General features: G+C 38.3%; 1 protein-coding gene across 1 annotated transcript in view; it reads left to right on the forward strand.

Annotated features, from left to right (window-relative positions):
* Positions 1–12,285, forward strand: part of LOC134673350 (high-affinity choline transporter 1) — a 38,616-nt gene that overhangs the window by 20,157 nt on the left and 6,174 nt on the right. Inside the window, exons 5-9 of the mRNA XM_063531323.1 lie at positions 983–1,281; positions 1,696–1,825; positions 2,588–2,786; positions 2,974–3,108; positions 8,991–9,263. Of these exons, the coding sequence (XP_063387393.1) occupies positions 983–1,281; positions 1,696–1,825; positions 2,588–2,786; positions 2,974–3,108; positions 8,991–9,263 (1,036 nt within the window). The remainder of the gene's footprint in view (positions 1–982; positions 1,282–1,695; positions 1,826–2,587; positions 2,787–2,973; positions 3,109–8,990; positions 9,264–12,285) is intronic.

Consider the following 12,285-nt stretch of genomic DNA (forward strand, 5'->3'; position numbering starts at 1 on the left):
AAATGCGCAGTGTTAGTCCTGCTCACGTCTCCTGAATCACTCTGTATGTAGATAACATAGCTAGACAAAACCTACAATACTAAGTATTAGAAGTATTTGAACAAATTAAATTATTTTCAGAAAATCCGAACCATACTGTTCTACCTTAGGGATGGCCAGGGGGCGCCATAAGCCTTCAGTAAGAAGTGCATATACTTGGAAAAATTCGACCTATGCCGCTGTGGCCCGGTGGCCCGGTGGCCGAGTGGCTTATTAGGCACCTGCCGCGATAGCACAGGAAGCTGGTTCGATTCCAGCCTGGGGCACTGGAGGCCTTGGTCACTTTTTCTTAGTATATGACATTTATTTCAGTTTAAAACCTATAATGTCGGACCAAACAATTGGGCCAATCGAATTTAGCCTCTTTAAAAATTTCGAGCAATTCCTGATTAAGAGCGTGGGTATATTCATGATTAATTGATTAACTTAAGATATATAGGCTTTACCTAATTGGCACTTTATTTAATATTCCTCCTGCTCTCCCTTTATCCTTTTCATATCCAGCAGATTTAAAAAAGTTGGATTAATATCATTTTTTTTTCCAAATATAGAAACAATTATTACCCTCTTGAGCAACATTCGAACCATACCAGCACATTTTGGAACGACGCTTGAGTTGCTCTGAGCAACCTGACTACCGAAGGTTCCGAAGCTAGTAAGACCCCGGCAAATCTTTCCATCGTATCACTTTTTTTGTTTACCTAAGGCGAGGGCGCGTATCATTTGCAGACTGCTTAGTATACAATTAATGATCTACGTTTTTGCTAATATCTACGAGTAAAATCTTTTTGTATAAAAGTAGAATAAAAATTATATCTGCGAGTCACAGATATACATCCTACACAGACAGAGATTGGCTAAAAAGCTAAACAAAAGAAACAGAAGGAGGAGGGATTTTCTAATGGAAACAGAAGTTTTGCTAACACACATCTATCTTCCTCAGGCGCCACCTTAGCCGTCATCATCGACATGGACCACCGCACATCCGTCATCTTCAGCGCGTGCGTGGCCGTCTTCTACACGCTCTTCGGCGGCCTCTACTCCGTCGCCTACACCGACGTCATCCAGCTGTTCTGCATCTTCCTCGGCCTCTGGATGTGCATCCCCTTCGCCTGGGCCAACGACTACGTCAAGCCGCTGGGGGGAATGGATGTGGACTGGATAGGGCATATCGACAAGAAATACTACTGGTTTTATATAGATTATGGGCTGTTGCTGATTTTTGGAGGGATTCCGTGGCAGGTGAGATCTGTTTGTTCTGTTTCCTTTTATTTGTGAGATACAGGATCATAAAATAAAAATGCTGCCGACGTCGTTTGTAGTTTTGTGGACCAAATGGCATTTAATACAACTCGTAAATCTATTGACGCTGGTAACCTTATGATGCCTTATGAAATTAATATTTTGCGTCACTCCTTTTGGACATCATTTGGGTTTAGACTTTGTGGGATGGACTCATCATGCTGAGATTGCCGAGTGACTTGATTGGTGAGTTAGTTAGGGGAGATGTTGGGTAACAGAGAGGTATTTATAGTTGGGTTATTATTTTATTAACCTAACCTTGGTCTTTTAACTTTTTTGTTTTTGAATAATAACTCTACACTCGCACAAAATTTTAATATTAATTTATATATTAACGAGAATGTTCTATGCCAGGTATATTTCCAACGCGTGCTGAGCAGTAAGACGGCGGGGCGAGCGCAGATCCTCTCGTACGTGGCGGCCATCGGTTGCATCTTCATGGCCATCCCGCCCGTGCTTATTGGAGCCATCGCCAAAGCTACAGGTTAGTCTTCTGAGATTGCCGAAGTCACTCATCGGCTTCTCCTGGTCCAGCGAGTAACAGTCGCTCTCATACTTGAAATAGTGCATCTTTATGGGCATCCCATCCGTTCTCATTGGAGCCATTGCCAAAAACATGTTTCCTTTAACATAACATAATCAATGAGCAATAATAGGTCACACGTATCCCGAGTGCTTGCAGCAGTCTCCAAAGCCTTTACCAAAGTATATGGCCTTTAGTAAATAGTAAAAATAACAACGTATTTGTGCGCAAGCCGAATATTTAGGTACCTAGGTACACGCTGCACGCTTTAAAAATGTTTTCTGTTGTTACATTCCTTTTTTGAACATGTTTGGTCATGAAAAACTTCGTAAAAATACAGTTTTTTTCATGAAACACAGCCGTGTACCTAATGTTTTTGCCTAGCCTCGAGGCAAGCGGTGTTATCTTTCTAACGAAGCCTGATTACTAGCCCATTAATTGTTATGAGTCACTTGTGAAGCATAATATGTGAGCTTTAACATTTAATAGTATGTATGCTGTTTTGATGATATATGATAACATTGATAACATTCTCTTGTTGATGTTAAAAAGTTTGTTTGTATTTAAAAAAAAAGTTTCGGCGTGTTGCTGCAGTAGCGTAGTAGGCGTACTGTGTTTTTACCTCATACCTTTACACTAAAGATGCAACAAACTAGTATATTATTATACGTGCGTTATCGATTATCATCTGGACAGTTTGTTCAACAAAGACATTTCTTCCAGCGTGGAACGAGACTGGCTTCAAGGGGGACCTGACGGCTGACGGCGAGCTGACGTCAGACCAGACGTCCATGATCTTACCTCTCGTCCTGCAGTATCTGACGCCGGACATCGTGTCCTTCTTCGGACTGGGAGCCGTGTCGGCTGCTGTCATGTCCTCGGCTGACTCTAGTGTGCTGAGCGCTTCTAGTATGTTTGCCAGGTAGGATTTTGACGATTTCCCTAAATCTCTGACAACTATATATCTCTGATAATTATATCGGCTTTCTTAGTGTCCAAAGACGTAAGATTTGGTTTCGTATTTTTTCTATATTTTATCAGTCGTTTTTAATATAAGTATAGTGACTATTAAGTACTTATTTATTATTAATCTTGTAATTTGTTGCCAGGAACGTGTACAAGCTGATCTTCCGCCAAAACGCATCCGAAATGGAGATCATCTGGGTGATGCGCGTGAGCATCCTGGTGGTCGGCTTCCTTTCCACGCTGATGGCTCTGACCATCCCCTCCATCTACGGCTTGTGGTAAGTGACCATCGTCGTCAATGCTTGCTGGTCATTTTATTTTTAAATCCGTCCGTGAGGGTAGGGTAAGAAATGACATGACACAATAATGACTCGACTGACAATGAAGCGAAAGTCGTGCGTGAGATGCGCGTATCACCAAGACGATCGTTGAGGTCTTATCAAAACCGTAACAAGATGCTAAATTTCAATCGGGCTCCTGAAGTTTTCCAGTAAAATCAAAGTTTTAAATTATATGCAAAAGCTTCGTTCAGTATGCTTCAGTATTTGAAGAAGTAACTCCGACGAAGCACTTCAGACTCCCAAGCCAATAAATACAATCGGATTTGCAGTTGTTGCCTTTCTCTCAGTTTAAAGTGACGTCAGGAAGATGTCTGGATTATTCTGAGAGCTTTGATCTGTTCGAACGTGCGGGGAATATTTAAAACAGCCGACTGCGTAGAGTGTGTAGGGAAAACAAGGAAAAACTATAAATGTGCAAGTCACAGAAAAATTCAAAAAAGTTGGACAAGAACTCGGAATTTCATTCATTCAATTTAAAAATGGATAATATCGATCCCCATGAAAATTTCTCAGTTTTGGAAACTTTTGGTCGGCACATCAGAAGGTAAAACTGAATAGCATACAAAAAACGGTATGTAAAGAATACCGATTTTAAAGGTAGAGTTAGACCGTAAAAAGTCTTGCAGCGATTTTGATAGCCCACGCAGTGCAAGTGTCATTTTAAACGTCAATCTTCTATGAAATTATGACGTATAAATAACACTTACACTGCGGGGGCTATCAAATCCGCTGCAGACTTTTATTGGTGCGACTATAGTTGATATAAAGGAAACAATGAATTTGTTCTTCTTTTTACCTTAGATGACACTCTCTTTTTCTTCTTGCATGTGAAAGAAAGAGACCATCTTTGTCTGACAGATAATTTTATCTGATATTTGAAAACTCAGACCTTATTACGTAAATATGAAGATGAATAAATTTCAGAATGACAAATAAAAAAAAAATCGCATGATCAAACAATCGATTTTTTTTGGTAGACTTACAAATATCTAATCCAGCCTTGCTTACCGACAATAACAATAATTTAGTGTCATATTAGCTGAAACTGGTCGTGCGTCCCCGGCGGCCGCCATTACCTCGGATGTCGCAAACCTAATGGGTCCGTGATGGCACGTGCTATATGGGTGGCGTTCCGAATCATCAAATTGGATCTTGATTCGATGTTACTCTCATCCGTATTTAATATAAAGACTTCGCGCTTTGTATAAAATCTGTTAGTCGACTAATGTAACCGCGTTTGATAATATTAGAATCAGCAGATTTTTGTTTTATTCTTTTAAATATTGAATTATATTAGCAACCGTTTTATAAATTATGAATTGGGAGGAAACAACTAAAGTTATTTTTATTTCCTACGTATTTTGCTGGCTATTTGTCAATCCACCAATGTAGCGACAGCTGCCGTTTTCGAGGCTTTTTGATACACACTTAACTAAATTGAGGGTCATAGCCTGAGAGGTTTGTTCAACATCTGTTGCTGTCTTTGGTCTAATATTAATGCGAACGAGACTGCGAGCGAGTAGTGTCAAATCAATATCAAATCTTGCTTCTTTGCTCTTTGGTGTAATAAACCTTCAGGCTCCTACTTATTTGTACGAGAAGCTGTCCATTTCCGTGTCACGCGGGGGTCGGCGATCTGCGACTCAACTTCTAACTCATAGACACACATCAGCAGCCTTCCGCGGCAGTTTTCGTTACGCAGCCACTAAGTGTTGGAACAACATCCCTCCTCCTATTAGGAACCTGCAAAGCATTCACAGTTTTAAATCAACTTTAAAAAAGTTTATGCTCGAACACCAATCAAACGAAGAGTGCCTCAAACTTGAGACTAGCTACATTTAAGCACCCTTGACGCATTCCTAGTATTACTGCTTTTCGTCTCTTCTACAACCGCCACTCATTTTAACTGTCATATTAACTGTAATTTTAGTCTTATTACATAATATTGTAGTCATAATGTGTTCTCTTATAATTTAGTTGTAATAGTCCATGGCCCCGACGGAAGACCAGCGCTAGCCTTTAGGCTAGCACCTGCTGAGTCGGGACCATTTCGTGACCATGGTAGTGTTACCTGTTGTTTTATCTATAATTTTTGTCACGAATAAAAACATTCTATTCTATTCTATTCTATTCTAAATCAAGATCCGATTTTCAAAGTTCTAATGCCACTCCTATGATGATTGACCTGATTGGGTCGGTGACAGGACCAAACTCGAGGACGAGTCGGATTCCTAGTTCATTATTAAAGTTAGCTAGACCTCAATACATTTAAATAACTTCGTTATTATGGATAAAGCTTGGTAAAGGGTAGGATAAAATACCTTAGCAGTCAGTTTAATTTTATTTAAGCGGACATAATCAGTATTTAGATAATTATTCAAACATCCTTCCGAAGGTATTCACCTACTCGTATTCATCTAGCGGAGGGGCTTTATAGTAACGGACGTTACGCCGTACATAATTATATTCTAGAATAGGCACAGTTTCCCACGGATGTACTTGCTCCATTTGTCCCAAGTGACTGCTTGAGAAGCTATCTCTGTCCTAATTTATCTGACAAGCATAATATCGACGGATATAATCTGACTTGGATCGGACAGGCATCTCCCAAAGTGGAGCTGCTTAACTAAGAATATCAAAGCCTAGAAACCTAAATCCATCATATTTATCTCCATTTCGTCACCATTGCTTCTACAATAATCCACTAAAGGGCGATACCACTCCTTGTATGGCTATAGAATTTCCATTTGCTTCGTTTAGAATCGGTATGAGTGAATCTCTTTTTCATGAATTTTTTTTGACTTAGAATAATTTTTCGTTACGCTATAAATTGTATAACTTTTTCCGGGGCTCTCTCGATCGCTCACAGATAAGATATATCTTACCACATTGGCATTGACAAGGGTCGATATTCAAATATCTCTGGTTCTATTCTAGGCTGCCCGCTCTGCAATCGATTTGGATGAAAAAGGGTTACTTTTTCGTGCTAATTCTTTACCTACGTTCATAAGTTTGCAAACTTATTGTACTTTTATAAATTACGCATGCGTGACGTGGCAAAAAAGTGGTTCATTAACTATTGACGTTGCTATGTGTTGGCTCAAGTCATGTTTTCATTTACTCAAACTATCTAAAGTTAACTGTATTCAACGTTCTTTACCGTTGCATAAAGCACGTGAGTGGCTAAAAAGCAGCTAAAGAGCTTAATAAAAATGTTAGCTTAAAAAGAAAATCTTAAATTAAATCCCTAAGCTCTAGCTATTTTAAAATGTAATGGAATGTCGAGCTCGAAACCGCGAAACACGGCTTCGCAAATCGCAAATAAGAGTTTCAGCTAAAGCAAAGTAGCAACCGGCAGTCGTATTCCATGGTAATTTAAAATATCGCCTTTACACTTTTGAGAAATCTGCAATTTTACTATTTAATCTTTGTGCAAATAATAGACAATCCCCGTGCATACTAAACCGGATGTAGTCTGCGGGGCTCGTTAATTGAAATTCGATCACCCCTTTACCCCCTTCACCCCTTCACTCCCTGATTTCACCCCTTTTTCATCTCGTATTCCGGAAGCTGCTATAAAAAGATCTCTAATTGGATGTTCAGCTTTGTGCAGGTCGTGTTTCCTATTATTGGAAAAATATAACCTTTTTTTAACTCCCGACGGAGAAAGAGGGGTCTATAAATTTAATGTATGTATGCTATTTGGAAAATGTTTTTATTTTTTATTTAAATTTATATATGTACCTACTAACAGATAAAGTTCAAACATGAGTATAACGTTATAACAATACTATTATTGTATGTATGATAGTCTGTCTATGGGCCGTATGCCTCAAAGATTAAAATAAAAACCAGGTTTATCCTGTCTTCGACTGTATGTGCCGGACGGGTCAAAGTCCATTAGCGTAATGGGCAGTGTCAATTAGCACCTTTTACGGCGGACGATCAAAAAAGCCGCCGCCGTTTTCGGTTCAGGTTAGTTACGACAGTGCGAAAACTATTACAGAAGCGCGTTTTAACAGCGTCGGCACTTTTGCTGCCTATCAAATTAATTAACGGAAACGGTTACGTACGGAAAGTAAATAATTTCGGTGCGCTTCGTACATTGGAATGTTTCCCCTAAAATATTACAATGTAGAGAAATTACGGACTTGCATGGGCACCTGAGTATAAGGTATCACGCACATATCAACATTTCAGCGCCATTCATAATTCTTACCTCCATATTTTTACTACCAAATTGCCTGTGTATTTTAACCAGTGTTAAAATAATCCTGTAAAGCGGCTAAGCTCGCCTTGTGAGTTTTTACGTGTTTATTTTTTGACTTAAATTGAAATGATGATAGGTAGTTGGTCCAGTTTAAACCAATTTTCATTTGCAAGGCTACTTAGTTTGTTAGACAAATATTATAATAAAAGTTGAATGCACAAGCCAGTAATTGTTAGCTTTTATAGTGACACTCACACTAGACCTTGGTTGCGACACAATAATTGCGTTAGTACGTTTTATCTAAACACTAACCCCGATATGAAGTCATTTTCAAACCGCACTTCAATAAAATTGAGCAACCGGTGACCATCTACACCATATTACATCTATATTTCTAAAACATTTACTAACCTTAAATATTCCAACGCGCTTACTACGTTCTAGAACCACCGTAGTATGTGATCATCTTCCACTTAAAAGCATAATCAAATAGATGTAAGGCTATATGTAAATCATTGAGACATAAGACCTTTTCGCACATCGCGCGTAAGCAAGGCTTAGGATCGTCTGTAGGTTTCGTATTGACATAGGATTCCCGAAGGTTAATTATAGTGTTTAGTGCGCGCATGAGCGAATCCGTTTATCGTTGTGACATCGTACCGTATTTTAGGACATCATATCGATTTCCCAACGGCGACGGGTTGAGTTTATTTCTCTGAATATCCTGGACGCGTAAGCAGATTCTTAAAATTAAAAAAAAAAACGATAATAATTTGAAATTACACATGAATTGCTCTTCATGGTCTTGAGTGTATTTATTATAAGGTATATTGAAAACTTTGGACATATTGGTTAAATTATACGAGCATCATCGCTCAATCAGACGACGTACGAGAAACAAAGTTCCGCTTTCCTCACTCTCTTTATATTGCGGCAATCCATTCTCATTAGCGCCTACCTTTTCGTCCCATGTTGCTGCTAAATTTGCATTTGTTACAGAAAATTGTAAGACGTTGTAAGCCAGGCTTACGCGGCTTAGTTACTTTGATTATGGAACTCAGAAATGGGAAGGTTTAAAAGTGTAACACGTTTTTTTCGGATATTTTACGCCGTCGTGTAGGCACCTGCTATATTAAATTGCAATTTCTGTTATGTTTGACTTTGGTGCCTCGGTGTATTAGGTACATTAATTATATGTCATTGCCAGATCTTAGAACTGATCATTTCATGATGTGGCAATGATTTCATAATTTTCATATACTTATAGCAGTGGTGAATTGGATTCCCACTGAATTGCCTAATTTTAGCCGTTCGACTTTTTACTACGGCTCACGAAGACACGCAAAAATAAATTAGTTCAGGCTTTCCTACACCATTATAATTATGACGCGCCGCTACCGTTATATCACGTGCTTAAATATGAGGAAGGAAATATTTTTATATTATCAACAGAAGAAACTTGTGGCTTTTAAAATTAAAAGGAAACAACAATACTTTTTCGGAATTAGTGCCTTTGTAGAATGATTCGAGTAATTGTACAAAATAACAAAGAGGGACTTTAAAATACCTAATTAAAAGTCAGCTATTCACATCGCTCTTTTTTCCCCAGGTCGATGTGCTCGGACTTGGTCTACGTGATCCTTTTCCCGCAACTGCTCATGGTGGTCCACTTCAAGAAGTACTGCAACACCTACGGCTCGCTGTCCGCGTACATAGTGGCCCTCCTCGTGCGGCTGACGGGAGGCGAGAAGATGCTGGGCTTGGCCCCGTTGATACACTACCCTGGATGGGATCCGGAGACTGAGCAGCAGCTGTTCCCCTTCAGGACTATGGCGATGGTGATGTCGCTGTTCACGTTGGCGTTCATATCCTGGCTGTCCGTGTAAGTATACCTTTTGTTACTTTTTTTTGTAGCATACATATATACTATATACATATAGTGACCATGCCTAAGAAGCTGTCGGGAGGAGAGAGGCTGGGTTGGGCCCCGTTGATACACTACCCTGGATGGGATCCGGAGATTGAACAGCAGCTGTTCCCCTTCAGGACTATGGCGATGGTGATGTCGCTGTTCACGTTGGCGTTCATATCCTGGCTCTCCGTGTAAGTATACCTTTTGTTACTTTTTTTTGTAGCATACATATATACTATATACATATAGTGACCATGCCTAAGAAGCTGTCGGGAGGAGAGAGGCTGGGTTGGGCCCCGTTGATACACTACCCTGGATGGGATCCGGAGATTGAACAGCAGCTGTTCCCCTTCAGGACTATGGCGATGGTGATGTCGCTGTTCACGTTGGCGTTCAAATCCTGGCTCTCCGTGTACCTTTTGTTACTTCTTTTTGTACCCTATAATAGCGGACCCGCCTAAGAAGCATAATACAATTGTTGTAAGTATAAAATAAGTTTTGTTACTTCTTCTGAGACTGATGATGACTGGTTGGGAGGAACCCAAAAGATTATACTACGCATCTCTTACGGCGGTTTAGTTATAAACAACTCTTTATATTTTCTAGTGTTCTTCTATGTACCTACAGTGAACTAGAGAATTCATTCATAAATGGGCCATGCAATTTTGCGACTCGGTGTACATGGTAACTATTTTCTTTTACCTTTGTTTTTTAAATAACGTTAAGTACATGGAACTGTTACATATTTTGAGAGGTGAAATATGTAAGTAGGTTGTCTGTTCCAGGGCGTTACGTTTTTTTTGGTTTGATTAATTGCCGGTGATTAAGCACCGTACTTGTTACCATGATTTAGGAATAAATAATATAATAATGTACCTACCAGAATTTACTTTGGGGGTTGGTGGGCGAATTAGCATGCTCGCTTTGAAGTTGTATGTAAATCCATTAAAAGAGGACAAGCAATTCAGAGGGCTGTAACTTAATTATTCAGGATGTAAATTGTAAATATCGCTCATTTATTCCTTTTACATTTCAATGCCGTAGACGGTAATTAATTAATATTCACAGCCATTTGGACTATGGGGTAAAATTATGAGTATATGGACAAAAATCAATTACTGCATGTTGTTCAAGAAAAAGCGTAATTTTTAGGGTCTTTGATATTTTTAAGGACGTACTTTTAGGAAGAGTTGCAATCGTCCATGGCTTCACAGTAATAGTTTAAAAAAAGAAATGAAAAAAAAAGCATTAAAAAAGAATAAGTAACCCAAATTATAATTCTGTAAATTAGGCCCTTAAAGGCCTGATAATTGCAACAAAATAGCTGAATATAGTTATGACAATGCTCTCGTACATTTTCTCAACATTTCGACTAATTATTTACCAAAGCAGATGTTTAAAATTCAGACTGAGGACATTTGCCACAAATTATCTCGCAAAAGGGAACTTGAAAAGGGAAGACTAACAACTTCCGAGGATACCTATTCAACGAATGATTATATTATTTCGACCTTTTCATTCAAATAATTATTTCGAATTCAGGAAGCCGTTTGAGATATATTCATCATCCCTTATTCATATTCATTTTCTTGTAACAGACCGGACGTAATTGTTAACGCTTAACTAATGAGGCATTCGATATTAGTTAATTTGGGTATTTGAATTTAAATGTTTATACATCACAGGAAAAAATGTACATTTGTGTATTTTTACAAATTAGATAATATTTTTTTCGAAAATTTTCAATTTGATGGAGGAGGAAAAGGGGATTAATTAATAACGGGATTACGTTTGTACCTACTTATGAATTTATTAATCTATCGTGAATTTTTTTTCTCACGTTTTTTATATGTATTGAGCTGTGGAGAGAGGCCATACGTATATGCAGATGTATGTATGGCCAAGTAGTGGAAAGTGTCCAAAAAAAATGGGAACGTTCTCGGAAATTACATGAAAATTTATCAGGATACAAAGCAAATTTCATTTTGGAAATATAAAATTTCGAACCCCCTCCAAAAATATGATACACGATAACAATCGTGTATCCTATATGTAGACATGCAACTGTCAGTTATTTTACATTTGGAATTCATCTCCATCTTCACCTGTGTGTGATTCCGATCATTGGTTAGTCTAATAGTGCCATTAATTTGCCTCTCTAAATTTTAAGACCTACCTTGTTAGTCGGACCTCATCAAATCAATAATCCCAAACGAGACAACCGTCTTTGCACAATTCACAGAGCGCCGTATTCGATGCCTTTTATAGAAACAGTAATCCGTCATTATGCAAGTAATACCTCGATAACTCGAATGTCGGCCAAAGGTTAATTAATAAAGGGGAATAATCGTTAGCATCATCGTTAGAATCATCATTAAAATGCCGCTTGAAATTAAAGCCTAAATCTCTGTAATCCAGTAAGCATTCCATCTGTAGCTCGAAAAACTCCTTTTCCCTCAGTTGAATTTATGGGTATATCTGGAATATATCTGAAGCTATTAATTTACAATAAATCTATCAGCCGTATTCGAACAATGAGAGACGTCAAATACTAGATATTGAACCGATATGGATTAGATATGTCAGTGTCAAAATTAACATTTCTTCAAACAAAAACGTCACTTTTGACACTTGTTTGACACTGACATATCTATTCCATATCGTTTCAATATCTAGTATTTGACGTATCTCATTGTTCGAATATGGCTGTATGGCTCGTGATAAAATAATACTACGCACCCTGTTTTAAATATATGAAATGCGTTTTCATTAGTTTTATGTCGCCAAGCCGATTTTTAAACGGAGTAAAAAAGTAGAAATTGAAAAAAGCTTTCTTAGTAAATAGATAAGTCGACCAGTATTTTTATCTTTTACCCTGAAATTCTTGTTATAGAGGTTCCACTGCAATTAAATTAAAACTTTTCCGAAAATTCCGTTCTTCACATTGTTACGTTTTATAATGCCAAGAATGCTTTCTAGGTTTAAATGCGTC

This window comes from Cydia fagiglandana, chromosome 2 (genome assembly GCF_963556715.1).
Source record: "Cydia fagiglandana chromosome 2, ilCydFagi1.1, whole genome shotgun sequence".
Lineage (NCBI taxonomy): Eukaryota > Metazoa > Arthropoda > Insecta > Lepidoptera > Tortricidae > Cydia > Cydia fagiglandana.